The sequence below is a fragment of the Rattus rattus genome, chromosome 6 (assembly GCF_011064425.1).
Source record: "Rattus rattus isolate New Zealand chromosome 6, Rrattus_CSIRO_v1, whole genome shotgun sequence".
Lineage (NCBI taxonomy): Eukaryota > Metazoa > Chordata > Mammalia > Rodentia > Muridae > Rattus > Rattus rattus.
Window position 1 is genome coordinate 6,799,737 of NC_046159.1, and position 16,136 is coordinate 6,815,872.

General features: G+C 43.7%; 1 protein-coding gene across 1 annotated transcript; it reads left to right on the forward strand.

Moving 5' to 3' along the window:
• The first annotated feature begins 2,068 nt into the window (after positions 1–2,068).
• On the forward strand, positions 2,069–11,548 carry Etfbkmt (electron transfer flavoprotein subunit beta lysine methyltransferase). The gene is made up of 5 exons (XM_032905452.1): positions 2,069–2,224; positions 3,316–3,425; positions 4,611–5,017; positions 8,354–8,484; positions 10,779–11,548. The coding sequence occupies exons 3-5, from the start codon at positions 4,725–4,727 to the stop codon at positions 11,120–11,122; spliced, it is 768 nt and encodes a 255-aa protein (XP_032761343.1). The 5' UTR covers positions 2,069–2,224; positions 3,316–3,425; positions 4,611–4,724; the 3' UTR covers positions 11,123–11,548.
• The last annotated feature ends 4,588 nt before the right edge of the window (positions 11,549–16,136 follow it).

Sequence of the window (16,136 nt, forward strand, 5' to 3'; positions counted from 1 at the left end):
TTTTGTTTTTTTAAAGATTTATTTGTTTTATATAAGTACACTGTAGTTGTTTTAAGACATGCCAGAAGGGGTTGGGGATTTAGCTCAGTGGTAGAGCGCTTGCCTAGTAAGCACAAGGCCCTGGGTTCAGTCCCCAACTCCAAAAAAAAAAAAAAAGACATGTCAGAAGAGGGCGTTGGATTCCATTATAGAGGGTTTTGAACCACCATGTGGTTGCTGGGATTTGAACTCAGGACCTCTGCAAGAGCAGTCGGTGCTCTTAACCACACAGCCATCTCTCCATCCCTGTTTGTTTTTTTTGTTTTTTTTTTTTCGGGCTGGGGACGAACCCAGGACCTTGCGCTTCCTAGGCAAGCGCTCTACCACTGAGCCAAATCCCCAACCCCTCCCTGTTTGTTTTTAATGGTGGTGGGAACGTAACCCAGGTTATCGCTCATGTTCGGGGTGTTTTAGATAGGGCCTTGGTACATTGTCCTCACTGGCATGATAATCACTGTGTAGCTCAGGCTAACCTCACACTCTAGTATTCCTTCTACCTCTCTCACATGTGTACACACTCTCCAGGTGCCCAGGTTAGGAGGTAGCTTTCTGAGTTCAGACATCTCAGGAAGAAGTTCCACCTTGCTGGCGGGATCAGTCCTGTGTTTCTGTTCCCAGGTCCCGGGTCCCAACTCCTGTCCTGCTTCTTCAGTGTTTCATGTTTGTCTGTTAACCAGTAAAGAACGTGAAGAAGGGGAGATGCTGTTATCCCGTCCTCTAAACTGAGGCACACAAGTCACACATGTGCTGCCTGTCTTGACTTAATTGACTATGTGCTGCTTGCCGGAGCCTCAAGGACCCTGAAACCAGGTGACCTGGATAAGGCCCAGTCACCAGTGTCAACCTCCTTGTTTAACCCCTTGTGTCAGGAAGAAGCAAACCATTCATCTGAGGCAAAGGACAATGCACTTGGGGCTGTTACTTGGTGTAATGGTGGTGTTCTCCTTGGAAGCTCCTAGAGATTCTAGTTATGAACAGCTGGAAAACCATTAAAAGGAAGGGACAGGGCCCTGGAGTTGGAATCACAGGAAGTTGTGAACCACCTGTGTGGGTCCGAGAATAGAACTCAGATCTTAGGCAAACACTGCACACGTTCAACAACTCAGCATTTCTCTGGGCTCTAAATACAGATTTCTAAAGTTTTTATTACATGTATTTAAGTCAGAGGACACTCGTTCTTTCCTTCTACCATGTAAGTCCTGAGAAACTCAGGTTGTCAGGCTTGGCAGTGGGCCTCTACTCACTGAGCCACTTAGATAGGGTCCAGCTTCTGTTTCCCTCCCCTCTTTTCCCCCTCCCCTCCCCTCCCCTCCTTCCTTCCCTTTTCCCTTTTCCTTTTGAGACTTGATCTCATCTATCCTAGGCTGACTTTTAATTTGCTGAGTATGACCTTGGACCTCTTCCATCCACTCTTTAATGCTAGGATCAGATGCGGATCTCAGGGTCTCGTGCTATATTAAACACGCATAACAGCTGAGCTACATCTCCAGGTCCTAATTCAGATTTTGACCAGGCATCTGAAGAACATTTTTCAATTTGTAAATTTAGATACAGCAATACGGTTTGCCATTTTCTTGGTTTGGGATATTTTTATTTTCTTGTACATCATAGCAGATTTTCGGTAATGAAGGTGAGATGGGCTAATTTTGCTTTGAGTTGAGGGGCCAGTGGAAAATTTAAAAGTCATTAGAAAGGTGGATATAAGAGATTCAGAACCTACCGGCTGAAAATAGCCTTACAATGTGATTTTATAATTATGATACACAGAAACTTGGCATACAGTGCTAGCAGCCTAAGCCGGGCAAGAGGTTTTAGAAATCAGAATTCGCAGACAAGACTCACGCAAGCTGAGCAATTGCGCTTCAGGTCTACAGGGACTGACCTAAGGAGTCTTAAGGTTACAGAGAGCTTCTGCTTCCCAGTTGCCTTGGGAACCGAGGGAGGTGCAAAATAAAACACAGCTCGGGGGGAAAAAGGGCGGAGCCGGTGCGGAGCCCTCCGGTCCGGGCGGCCGCGCGCTCCGGGTTTCATTGGTTCCAAGTTTCACCGCCCTCACGTTTCCACTTCCCTGTCCCGCCGCGAGTTCAGGCTTCCTCTTCCGACAAAGGAGACCTACTGTACTTTTTTCTTTTTTCTTCTCCTGCGTGAGAAGGGCAAGTTCCACGTTTTGATCGAACAAAGTCAGGTAAGGCCACAAGGACCGCACTATCCTTTTAAGTAAACGCCTGTCCTCTGTTTTGGAGGAAAATGACGTGTGTCACAGCATTGCTTGGAATTTAACCTTTTCGTTTGTTTGCTTGGGAAAGGGTCTCGCGTAGAGTCTCTGGCCAGCAATGTAGCCCAGACTGTCTCGAATTAGAGGCAGCCCTGCCTTATTAGCCTCCCAAGTGATGAGATTGTAGAAATGCGCTACTGTGCCCTGCACCTTTGCTTGTTTACGTACTTATCTGTGTGTGCACATGTGCCAGTGGAGGCCGGAATGTGTTCCCAGAAGCTAAGACACTGGAAACTGTGGTCCTTAGAAGAAAAACAGCTCTCTTAATGCCCTAGACGTCTTTTTAGGCGGTTGATTCACTCGCTCACCCACTCACTAACTCACTCTCTCACTCAGTCTGTCTGTCTGACTGTCTTTTTGTAAGATGGTAGTACAGGGAGGCAGTTCTACTGAGGGACTAAGAGACAGAAGGGTTGGGGATTTAGCTCAGTGGTAGAGAGCTTGCCTAGCAAGAGCAAGGTCCTGGGTTCGGTCCCCAGCTCCGAAAAAAAGAAAAGAAAAGAAAGAGTCAGACAGATTCCCTGGCAGGCAGGCAGATAGGAAGAGGGGCCATGGATGGGTAAGAAAGGTGGAAAACTTTCAAGATGGCTGGCTTTTCTTCACCCTCCTGACCTGAGACAAAAGCCTGGCAATTTAAAACAAAAGCCTTGTGAGCTTTTTCTCCTTTCCATGGTGATGGCCTCGCTCAACAAGTTCAAGGCCAGATTAGGACAGGTTTTATTTTTATTTATTTATTTATTTTTTTTGGCCATTGTCTATTTCTTCAAAGTGACCAAACACTACATTATGGGAAGAAAACCCTTCAGAGACTTCAAAACCAAAACACCACCACTCCTAATCTTCAAGAAGAGTCTGGATTTCCAGCTCCCCTCTGCTTTGTTGAGGAGAGTTGTTTTTTTTTGTTTTTTTTTTTTTTTTTTCCTGTGTTTACTGCGTGTGTGTTTCCTTGCCCTGATAAAAGCCTTTCTTCAAAATCTGATTTTGTTTGCTTCTGTTTTCAGGTCTTAAGATTTCTCCACTGCTACCTGTTGAGCTTGGAAGTCATCCTGCTTTTTAACTCTTTAACTGGCAGAGAAAACTGAACCCAACCAAGAGCCCTTAGTTCAGTCAGGTATTACCGAGTACATGAACAGGGCTGGCTTGAATTCAGCCCTTCTTATCACCGCTTCCTTCTTCCATGGAGATCTGCTTTCCTCTGCCTCCCAAGTGTTGAGATTAAAGGCAAGGTGTTCACTACTGTGTCACAGCCTGATGCCTTTCCTATAACATAATTTGAGTACCTACCTACATTGGCTTTATAACGTCTTCAAAAACCAAACTGTCTGTGCTGGAAAGACATGGTATCCAGATGCACAGTAATACCATATTGCTCTGCTGTAAACCTGGGTCTGACCCAGCAACAATAAACCTAGAGGGAGGAGGGTCACTGTATTTGATGTCTACTTGGTCTACATAGTGAATTCTAGTGCAGCCTGGGCTATAGTACAGTACAGTACAAGTCTATATCTTATTTGATGGTTATGCTTTACCTGCATGTGTATAAATGCAGAGTGTGTGTGTGTGTGTGTGTGTGTGTGTGTGTGTGAGAGAGAGAGAGAGAGAGAGAGAGAGAGAGAGAGAGAGAGTGAGTGTGAGTGTGAGAGAGATGCCTGGTGCCTGAAAAAAGCCAGAAGAGGGCACCAGATCCTCTGGAACTGAAGTTATGATTGTGAGCTGCTACGTGGGTGCTAGGAACTGAACCTGAGTCCTCTGCAAGAGCATCAGGTGCGGGCTGGACAGATGGCTCAGTGATTAAGAGCACCTGATTGCTCTTCTAGGGGTCCTGAGTTCAAATCCCAGCAACCACATGGTGGCTCACAACCATCTGTGATGAGCTCTGATGCCCTCTTCTGGTGTGTCTGAAGGCAGTGACAGTGTACATTAAATAATACTTAAAAAAAAAAAAAAGAAAAAGCATCAGGTGCTCTTTAACTGCTGAACTATTTCTTTAACGTGCAAGTCTATCCTAAAAACAAAACAAACAAAAGGATACACCTTATTCCATTTTTGTGAACATTGTTATAAAAATAAAACGCTTGTTTATTTGTCATTATGAATTACTGAATAGATTTCATAGTTAAAAAGCAACTAAATTTCTTTGCCAAAACTGGTAAGCCAAAGCTGTCCTCCAGCATGAATTTGGACTTCTGGGTTGTTAGTGCATATTGTTTTGTGGCTAGCTTATTGTTTTGTTATGTGGAAGGATGTGGACATGTTGGCTAGACTAAGAATTTTCAGTATTGTTTCTTTGTTGTAGATTCAGAAATTCCAGTGTCCATTAAGTGGAAAGACGGACCCTCATTCTATTTGCTTGGCAAACAGTCCTTATTAATAGCAACATGGACAGAACCTGAGGTTTGGAGATGCGCTAATGGCTTTCAGCCTGTGCTGGAAAGCTCCCAGGAGCCAGTGGAGTTTTCTGCAGGCTCTGAACAGTGGGTTTCCTGTCTTTCCCTGGAGGACAGTGGGGAGCTGTTTGGATCCCAAGATGAAAGCCTACCTGGAGGAGAACACTGAAGTCACCAGCAGTGGCAGCCTTACCCCTGAAATCCAGTTACGGCTTTTAACCCCCAGGTGCAAGTTTTGGTGGGAAAGGGCTGACCTGTGGCCCTACAGTGATCCCTACTGGGCTATCTACTGGCCAGGAGGCCAGGCTCTGTCTAGGTATGTTTCATTGAAATATTGAAAGTCCTTCTTCCTTTATGTATCCACCCCCCACCTCCATTTCATTGGCTTCATTCTCTCTGACCCCAGTAGCAGAACCAGAAAGTCATTGAGGTCCATGCAAAGCCCCAACTTGTATATGGTTTGGATTGCCATCCTTCTGGTAAAGTAGAAGAGGATTTGTCCTGTAGGAAGACAAGTCATCTCCAAAAAGATGTCCTATAGTTACCCATGATAGTGACACCCTGTAACCCTAGCATTTAGAGGCTGAGGCATGATGGGTAGGAGTTTGAAGCTATCCTGTGAAATGAAGCAGTGCTTTCTTAAAACATTTAGTCTCTCACATACTTGCCTTTGCACTGCCACAGAGAGGACGACAGGCGTTGAGACCTCTTGAGTCTGGGGTTTCAGCTGAGACTAAGTGAGAATACAGGGATTGTCAACAAAACATTCAGAGACGGCTGTACTACGTCCAGAACTGGTCACTGTTAGTTTAGCTTGGCCTCATGACAGTCATAGATGTGGATACCTTAACAAAATAGACCTCTTCACACCTGCCCTGGGTAACCTTTGTTGTCAACTCCAATGAATCTGGAGTTACCCATAAGACACACCTCTTGGCATGTCTCTGAGGGTGTGCTTTTCTTATGCTTTCTATTGCTGTAATTAAAAAAAAAAAAATAACCAAAAGCAACTTGGAGAAGAAAGTGTTTATTTCATTTTATACTTCTAGGTCACAGGAATCTATCATCAGGAAAGTCAGGGCAGGAACTCTAGGCAGTAACTAAAGCATAGTCCGTGGAGAAGCCCTGCTTGCTCAGTCTGCTTTTTTTTTTAACACCATACAAGATTACCTGTCTGGGCATCGTTCCCAATAGGCTGCCCTCCCATATCAATCATTAAACAAAGTCCCTTAGGCTTGCTCACAGGCCACTCTGGTAGAGTCATTTTCTCAACTGAGGGTACCCTTTCCCACTTGCCTTTAGCTAGTGTCAAGTTGACAAAAAAAACCCAGCCAGGATAGGATATTTCCAAAGAGGTTTAACTGAGGAGGGAAAGCTCGCCTTGAATGTGGGTGACACTTCCCATAGGATTTGATTGCACTCTGAATATAAAAAGAAGGAAGAAAGCTAGTTGAATCCTAGAATTCTTTCCTTTTCTTCATAGTTTATCCTGATAAGAGCATCAGTCACATACTCCCACAACTACAGGTCCCTACTGCCATACCTTCCTACAATGATTGTGTCTTCAAACCGTGATCCTTCAAAATAAACTCTTCTTCCCTTAAGTTTCTTGTCAGGTGTCTTAGCCAGGGTGTCTATTCCTGCACAAACATCATGACCAAGAAGCAAGTTGGGGAGGAAAGGGTTTATTCAGCTTACACTGGAAGTCAGGACTGGAACTCACACAGGGCAGGAGGCAAGAGCTGATGCAGAGGCCATGGAGAGATGTTACTTACTGGCTTGCTTCCTCTGGCTTGCTCAGCTTACTCTCTTATAGAACCCAAGACTACCAGCCCAGGGATGGCACCACGCACAATGGGCTGGGTCCTCCCCCCTTGATCAGTGTCCCGTCCTGCAGGATAGTCAACGAGGGTCCAGAGGGTACCTGGAAGAGAATGGGGGGGACGAGAGACACAAAGAAGGACGCCAAGACAAGAGTCTGATCAAGTTTAATGCTTGCAGGCTCTGATTATGTACAGTAGCAAGGCAAGGGGGAGGAGGAAGTCTTCAGGGGGCCGGGAGACCTTGATGTACTAGCCAATGGGGTAGTTGGCTCACTCCTGCGGGATGTTGGCCTAGGTCTTGTAGGAAGTTAGGAAGCCTTGTTACTGAGCAACTCTGACTGACCACCAGATTGGTATCAGCTAGAACATTTAAGTTTTAGGTGAGCTTTCATATGTTCTTTTTCTGTCCTAATTAGCTCAATGCTGGGGTCTCAGGCAGGTTGGCTCCCCACAGATCACAAGTTGAGAAAATGCCTTACATCTGGGTCTCATGGAGGCATTTCCTCAACTGAGGCTCCTTTCTGTGTGATAACTTCAGCTTGTGTCAAGTTGACACACAAAACCAGCCAGTACATCAGGAATTTGGTTACAGCAATGAGTCATATTCCCCCTTCCCTCAGGGCCTCACTATGTAGCCCATGCTGTCCTGGAACTCTCACAGTGATCCACCTGCCTCTGCTTCCTGAATGCCACCACTGCCCAGCTTCCAACTTCCTTTTTTTTTTTTTTTTTTTTAAGACTTGTCTATTTTGTGTATGAGTGTTTTGCCTGAGTGTTATGTCTGAGCACTTCATGTGTGCCTGTTGCCCATTAAGGTCAGAAGAAGGCATCAGGTCCCTCTGCAACAGTACCAAGTGTTCTTAACCACTGAGTCAATTCTCCAGCCTTCATACTAACTTTTGTAACACATACCTCAACCCAAAGCCTTGTTTTTATAGCCCCTTGGTCATTGCTTTGATGTTGCTTTGTTACATGTGCGTATCAACAATTAGTATAGAGTTTCTTGATGGATCCTAAAGACCCATCCCTTCAAAGACCCTGCTTTAATACTACAGATGCTACCCATGTCTAGAATTGGCTCTTCAGCACATAGAAGGTATGAGTGATCATTTGGGATTTTCTCTTCTTTGGCATCTCATTTGCATTTGATTCAATTTAGCATTTCTTTAAAGATTTTTTTTTTAAATTATATATAAGTACACTATAGCTCTCTTCAGAGGCACCAGAAGAGGACATCAGCTCTCATTACAGATGGTTGTGAGCCACCATGTGGTTGCTGGGATTTGAACTCAGGACCTTTGGAAGTGCAGTCCGTGCTCTTAACCACTGAGCCATCTCTCCAGCTCTACCTCAATTTAGCATTTTAAAAGCTCCCTTCTGTCCATCTCGTTTTTTTCATATAGCTGCATCTATACTTTTAGGAAACAGTAGCTGAAACAAAAGTAAATGCTTTTAGCATGTCTATCTACTCTTTGCTTTAGCATTGATCTCGATTTCATCTGGTTATGTCTTAAGGATGTAGAGCTGTCAGACAAAAGGTCTGTTTCCCAGCAATAGTATTGTTACTGCTACAGGCCAGGTAGGTTCTTTACCATCAGAAAAAAAAATATATTTAATTGCTTTGTGTGTGGTAGCACAGGTATACCATGTGAGGGTCGGAGGGTAACTTGCATGAATTGGTTCTCTCTACACCATGTTGAACTCAGTCACTTCAACGCAAGTACCTTTGTGTGCTAAACCATCCTGCCTGTTTTTGTTTTAATGCTTCTTATTCTCCTTTTCCATCAGGTGTTCCCCCTCAGGTGTTTACCCCTTTCTTTCTAATTTAGGTATCTTTTGGATAACCCTGATGTTGTTAGAGGAAAGTCTGTCTTAGATCTTGGGAGTGGATGTGGAGCTACAGCCATCGCTGCTAAGATGAGTGGAGCATCGAAGATCTTGGCCAATGACATAGACCCCAGTAAGGACTGCATATTTTAAAACATTTAAAGCTCATTCCCACTGCCCCCTTTTCATCATGATAGTTTATTGCCTTGTTTTGTAATCTGATACAGTGAGGTATGTTCAGTGGGGCCTGAACTGGTGGTACATTTCCCCAAGAGGATTTGATTTGTTTGCCAGACATTCCATAGGGAAACCTGTGGAGGCACACATGTTAGCTCAGGGTTGAGAATGCCCTGAAGTATGTAAGCAATGTTTATTTGACACAAAATCCAAGTAAAGATAGATAGGCTTGTGTCTTTAGTGGATTTTTTTTACTGCATTAAGACCCAAGCTGTGTTGGGTGTGTTGGCCCATGCCTTAAATTCTAGCACTCAGGAGGTAGACACAGTTCCAGGCCAGCTAGAGCTACAAAATGAGACCCTGTTCCAAACAATCAATCAACCAGACAAAGAAACAAAACAAAACAAAAACAAGCAAGAAAAAGGCTCAAGTTGTATTAGTTAAACTCTTTTCTTTTCTTTTCTTTTTTTTCTTTTTTTTTTCTTTTCTTTTCTTTTTTTTGGAGCTGGGGACCGAACCCAGGGCCTTGGGCTTGCTAGGCAAGCACTCTACCGCTGAGCTAAATCCCCAACCCCCTTAAACTCTTATTTCATATGATTTTTTTCTTCACCTACCCTTATTTAGAGTAGAGCCATCCGGGGTCTTGTTTTATTAAGGGGTTTCAGATATAACTTGATCAAGCCCAACATTTGTTTTTCTGTCTATGTAAATACACATACAAAAAAGATCACATCACTGCTCTTCTATGTTTAACATATAGCCTTTTAAAAATGTTCCTTTATTGGCTATAGCCCACATGAGAAAGTAATAAACTACCATGAATATAAGACCAAGTAGGAGCTCTTTACGCTAGAGAACTGAGAGCAGGCTTTTGTCATAAAGAATTCTGGGACCCTATAGCTGGACCCTATATTAAGCACTACAGAATTTATACAAACAAAACAGCACAATTAAATCACATTGGTGCAAGCTAGGAGAGTTTTCACTTTTGACAAGGGATCATTTCCCAGGAAGGAAGGAGGAACACTGGTCTGTTAACATTTTACAAACATCATGTCAAGCCGGATATAATTCGGGGCTGGGTGTGGGTATGGGGTCAGGGTAACCTGATCTCTCCTCTCTCCTCCACCATTTCCCTTTCTCTCTCTCTCTCTCTCTCTCTCTCTCTCTCTCTCTCTCTCTCTCTCTCTCTCTTCTCTCTCTCTCTCTCTTCTCTCTCTCTCTCTCTCTCTCTCTCTCTCTCTCTCTCTCTCTCTCTCTCTCTCCTCCCTCCCCGACAGTTTCATTTAGTCCAGGATGGCCTCAGTTAGCTCTGTAGCTAAGGATGACCTTGAATTTATGATCTTCCTATTTCCACCTTTGGGGTTATAGGAGTGCACCACCATGCCCAGCCTCTTTGTTTTGTTTTTTTATTTGTCTGAGAAAGGGTCTTGTGCTGAAGACCTGGCTGGCTTGGTACCTCCCTTTGTATCTCAGGTTGGCTATACGTAGGGATCTTCCTGCTGTATATTACCAAGTCTTGGAGTGACAGGTGTTCACCATCATATATTTTTATACACCATTAGTATATAACTTATACTGGCATAAATTTTAAACTTCTTTGCCTAAAAAATAACAGGAGCTGGAGAGATGGCTTAGAGGTTAAGAGCACTGGCTGCTTGTCCATAAGACCCAGATTCAATTCTCAGCACCCACATGGCAGCTCACAACGCTCTGTAGCTACAGCTCCAGGGGATCCAGCACACTCACAGACATGAGTCCAGACAAAACACAAGTGAAATAAAAATGAAAACAACAAAAACAAGAAAAAAGTCCCTTTTAACAAAAGGTAAGTATTAGATTATGTTTACATTTATTAGTTCATTTGTGAGTGTGCTACAAGGCACATCTCATGGGGGAGCAGGGACAGCTTGTGGGTTTGGTTCCCTCTTTCCACCACGTGTGTTTCATATATTGACCTTTTGTTTTTTGGTTTGTTGATCCAGGGTCTTTCTGTAGTCCTGTCTGTCATGGACTCCCTATATAGACCGACCAGACTGGTCTTAAAATCACAGCGATCTGCTAGTATCATCTGAGTGCTGGGATTTAAGTTTGTATATCACCATTCCATTAGGTTAGCGGCAACCATCGTAACCTGCAGACCTTCTCACTGGCCCCTAGTTAGATTTTAAAAAAGTGTTTAAATAATAAGGAATTAAAATAGCCCACTGATACATGCTTATAGACCAATTCATCATATGTTTTGTAAAGTTGCAGGAATGGCGATTACACTAAATTGCAAATTAAATGGACTGAATCCTTTTCCTATTTTAACCAAAAACATTTTGAATACCCGACAAGGTAAGTTTGATCTCATTGTTCTTGGAGATATGTTTTATGATGAAGACCTTGCAGACAGTCTTCACTTATGGCTGCAGAACTGCTTTTGGGCCTATGGAACTCGAGTACTGATTGGTGACCCTGGGAGGCCCCAGTTCAGTGGACACAGCATTCAGCATCAACTGTACCAACTAGCAGAATACACACTTCCAGAGCCAACCCAGCAAGATAACAATGGACTGACCACAAGTGCAGTATGGGATTTTCATCCCTGATTTGTCAAAGGGCTTTCAAGTATGAATATAGTTCTGTTTGTATTAAGTTCTAAAAATTTCCGCTGTAGGAGTTACTCAACAGTTTAAAGAATGCAATTCAGTGGGGCGCGGTGGCTTGGGCCTTGACTACTACCACTTAGAAGGCTGAGGTAGGCTCATCTCTGACTTTGAGGCCAGCTTGGTCTATAGTGAGTTCAAGGACAGTCAGAGTAATATAGTAAGACCCTATTTCAAAAATTGATAGAATAGCTAGATAATGAATTTCTTCATTCCTTTGCTATGACACCTTGGATAGCTCTGTATGGTTTACTAAAGTTAGTTAGGGTTATGTTCCCATTTCACATGGCAGAGTGTCAGGATTTTATAAGAAAACACTGTGTCACGTACAATTGATTGTGTAGTTGGTATGTTTATATATGCATGGATGTAATAAACACTGTGTCACGTACAATTGATTGTGCAGATGGTATATTTATATATGCATGGATGTAATAAACACTCACGTACAATTGATTGTGTAGATGGTATATTTATATATGATGGATGTAATATGCATAGTTTGCTTCAGGATTAATAAAATATCTCTGGAAAGATAAATAAGGAACTGGAGTGTTATCTTTGATACAGTAACAAATTAACTGAGGAAATCAGTTTAAAAGAGAAGTGATTTGTTCTGGCTCAGTTTCAGGCTCCAATCCATGGTCTGCTGGCTCCATTGCTTTGTGCTGAGGCAAGGTGGGATATTACGGCAACCACAGTATGCAGTAGAAGTGGCTTCTCACATCATGGTGACCAGGAAGCAGAGAGCAAGGGACCAGGGATAAGATACACCCTCACAAAGACGCACCCAGACTGACTTTTTCTTCCAATAAAGCCCTCCCTCCTAGAGTTCCCATCACTGAGGAAACACCCCAACTTCATTTTGTAACCAAGAGCCATTTTGATACTCTAGTCAGGTTTCTGTTTACTGTAAAAACTGAAGCTTCTGATCCTCAGAACTAGGCTGTACCTACCAGTGTGCCCACAGAAAGTTTTGTAACGTGGTCCGAGAAGATTTCCTTAACTACCTGGTCTTGCTTCTGTAACCATGCTTGCTTGTAAAATCTCCTATCCTGCAGTTTTGCCCTTTAAAAAAGGTATGAGAAATTGGCTCAGGGCTGCTCTCTAGAACCCTGTCTTCACAATAGTCCTGAAAGACCCCCTTCCAGAAAGGGAATTATACAAGCCCAGCCCTAGGCCCTCAAACATAGAAATGACAGATAAGTTTTAATACACAGGCTTGGAACTAAAATAAGCCTTATGAGAAAGTTCAAGAAGTTCAAATGTGTCCCAAGACTTGTGGGACAAGCTGACCCAACATTTAGACAAAATAGCCCAGAAAAGAAAACAAAATGCAGAAACCAGACTAAAATATGGGCATTGCTCCATGGGCCACCTGGCAGGGAAAAAGAAACAGTCCCTGACCCCCCGGGAGACCCGACCACCATGTACTTTTTGCTAACTCATTGTTATGATTATAGCCAAAATAGGTAATGTACAACGTATGCCTCATTTACTCCACCAATCACATCCCTGTAACCATGCATCTGCTTCTGTAAACCTGCTTCTGCTCCCCAAAACACTATAAAAAACCCGTCCCTGGTTCTGTTAGGTGCGCCAGTCTTCCGAATTGACTGGGACGCCCACAAATACCTGTGCTTCCTGATCAATAAAAATCCTCTTGCAGATTGCAGCCTGTGGACTCGGGCTGGTCATTGGGGCTTGAGGATCTCCCTCCTGAGGGAAGATTCTCTCTGAGAGTCATACAGTCCATTCAGTTATGAACCCATTAATGAACTAATAATACATTGGTGAAGTCAGAGACCTTATTGATAAGTTATTCTCTGCTAATGAAATGAGCCAATTCAAGTATATAAAGTCAGGTTTATTGGGTAGACATTCTTGGGTGGGTTCACTGGTCCCAAGGAACAGACGAGGGAAGTTGCCATGGGGAAGGAGACAGAGGGGATGGGGAAGAGAATGAAAGAAAAAGTGTGCAAGCAGGGAGAGAGAAAATGCAGAGGGAGGGAGAGAGGAAGAGGGAGACCAAAATGTCTAGGTTATATAAGGAAGATCTATGGGTGGGGAAGCCCAGCATGTCAGCTGGAAAGTTCATGGCAGAGGGCTGGGTATACCAGGGACTGAGGGATGCTGGGAGAACCTGTAGGTCAGGTCCACTTTATTATGTAAAATACGCATCTCAGCCATTTGTCCCAGGTCTGAATCCCAATGCTTATGATCCACTTATGACCATTACTTCACTGGGGATGGACTAGGCTTTCAACACAAGTCTTGGGAGTGAGGAGGTATTACAGATTAAAGCTTTAACTGGTTTTGTAGAGGAATTTTAGTCCAGCAACATGGCTGTTCTGGCAAGGGATCACATCCAAAGGTTTATGTGATCCAGCTGGAATACAGATACTCCTTGGATCACAAATGATCTGGCTGGAATGCAATCATACCTTTAGTACAAACCTTTAGTCCCAAACAATGGAACGTAAGGTTAGTTTATAGATGGAGGCAGCCATGTTTGAAAGTGTTACCTAGTTGAGGGGCAGAGAAAGTAACTTAGAGAAAGATTTGACAGAATGAGTCAGAGTAGGATATGCCCAGCTCTCAAGACCGCAGCACAGAGACGGGGAGATGGTTGTAGGAAGATAAAACAAGCTGGGGGATAAGAAGGAGGCAGAAGATTAGAACAAAATGCCAGTTCGTTTAAGGCTAAGCAGAGCAATTCTGAAAATTTCAGAGAAGCTGAAATAAGCCAAAATGATTAAGTCAGACTGGAAAGGAGTTTGAGCTAGAACAGCTGAGTTGAACCAGAAGAAAACTAGGACGGTGAGTTTACTCAGCAGTAAGTCTCTGAGATAATTTTATTGGCCGAATAAAACACACTTTTATGGGCTTAAAAAAAAAAAAACAAAAACAAAAACCAAAATAACAACAACAAAAAACAACAAAGTTCTCTCTATTCCTTCTGAGAGAATGAGATGGTTTGTTCACTGGGTTAAGAAACGATTTTTATTTTTGAAATTTTGAATTTGTACTTACACATGCTATACTTCCTATTATCTAATTTAAAAGTTGAACACTGCTACTTTGCATGTTATAAATACCAAATTTAGTCTTTCCAAGGTACTCTCATAGCCTTATACATTGCTTTGGAATTGTCTTGGACACTTGAATTACACACTTTCTAACAATAAACACCAGGACACTGGGATGATAAGATTAGATTTAAAAGGCAGAGAGGGAACAAAATCAAAAACTACGGTAATTATATAGGAATTTGGGGGCTAGGGATGCAGAATATTGTCTTGGAAGGTTTTTGTTGTTTTGTGTCCAACTGTGTGTCTGAGCATGGCTTTCCAGCCTCTACCTAAGGTGTTGGATCCTGACTTATGCCGAACCAGGGATTGAAACTGAAAGGTAAAAGTTTTAAAGTTGTCCCCCCCCCCACCAGACACAAAGTTTATAGCAGAAGAAACAGGTTAGGCCCCAGAATTGTATGTTCCAGGAAGCCTCTCCTAGGGCTATAGAATGGGTAATTACATTGGCTGACTCAACAGCTTTCTCCCAGAAACTAGCTGACCATAAATCTTAGAGAACAATCTTGAGAAGCAGGAAGCAGCTTCTCTCAGGAACTAGCAGACCATGAAGTTAAACAATCTTGAGAAGCAGGAAACAGAGAGTTTCTCCTTGTGAGTTTTCACTGGTATTCTTCACACTTTCCAATGACGCCATCCCTGCCCCCTTGGGTTGTGGTTTAATACCCTTTAAATACCCTTTCTCCCAGCCTCTCGGGGTCGAACTCCACTGCCCCTGTGTGGGATATGAGTCTCGACCCCAGTGCACTGGTTCCTATCGATAAACCTCATGTGATTACAGCCAGGATGGTCTTGTGTGGGGGCCGAGTCATCCTGAGACTTGAGTGAGGGTCTTTGTACAAACTAGGCAAACTATCAACTGAGCGAAATGCACTGCGATCTTAGAAGTTTTGTACTTGTGATTCTGGACCTTTGGAAGTCAGAGGATTTGTGATCACCCACTGAATCAACTCCTGCTACATGAACTTTTCATTAGTATCTACTGGGACTTAGACATGTAAGCATGCAGCTAGGGAAGCAGGTGGAGTAACTTCAGCTCCTCACCACTCCCTAAGCTCCTCTAAAACCAATCTCACAGCCCCATTTCCAGCTTTGTAGCAGACCACCTGCTGCAGCTTCCCTTTCTCCCTGCCTCCATCTACAAGGGATCACCCAGATCTCAATCCCCCTAACTTCCCTCCTGCTTCTCATTGCTTTATCCCAGCCCCTGCTTTAAATCAAGCAGGCACTCCCTGGAAACTCGCAGGCCACTCAGGTCAGGGATGCTGGTAGATTAGTGGCAAAATTCACAGCCCTCTCAGGTGCTTCAATACCAATTCCCTAGTCTTATACCCAGCTTGGTAACAGATCATTTGCAGCAGCCCCACCCCCTTCACCAGTGGGTCACACAAATCTCCAAACTCCCATTCATTGCTTTATTCCAGTATCCCAGCCCCAACATCAATAGGCATTCTCTGGGAACAGCCCAGGCATTTGGTTTTGGACAAGGAACTGAGGTGTATATTTTACGAATCAAAGCAGACCTAGCCTCCATGTTCTCCCAGCATCCCCCAGTCCCTACCTGCCATACCCTGCCTCCAACCCTGAATTTTCCAGACCAAGGGCTGAGCTGCCCTTCCCCCAGAGGCTCTTCCCTATAGAATCCAGACATTTTAGTCTGTTTTAGGTCTAGGGATGAAGGGGCCCATTTATTCCATTTGTCTCCAGTCAGAAACTAGGCCATAAGTCATCTGTTCCAGCAGCAGACCCCAAAAGTCCAGGAACAAGACACCAAGGAATGGTCAGAAGATTGCCGCAGGAATGGGAGATACCTGATCTCAGGACAGGCCATCTGTGCTGGGCAGCCCATCTGTGGTTAATCATTCATG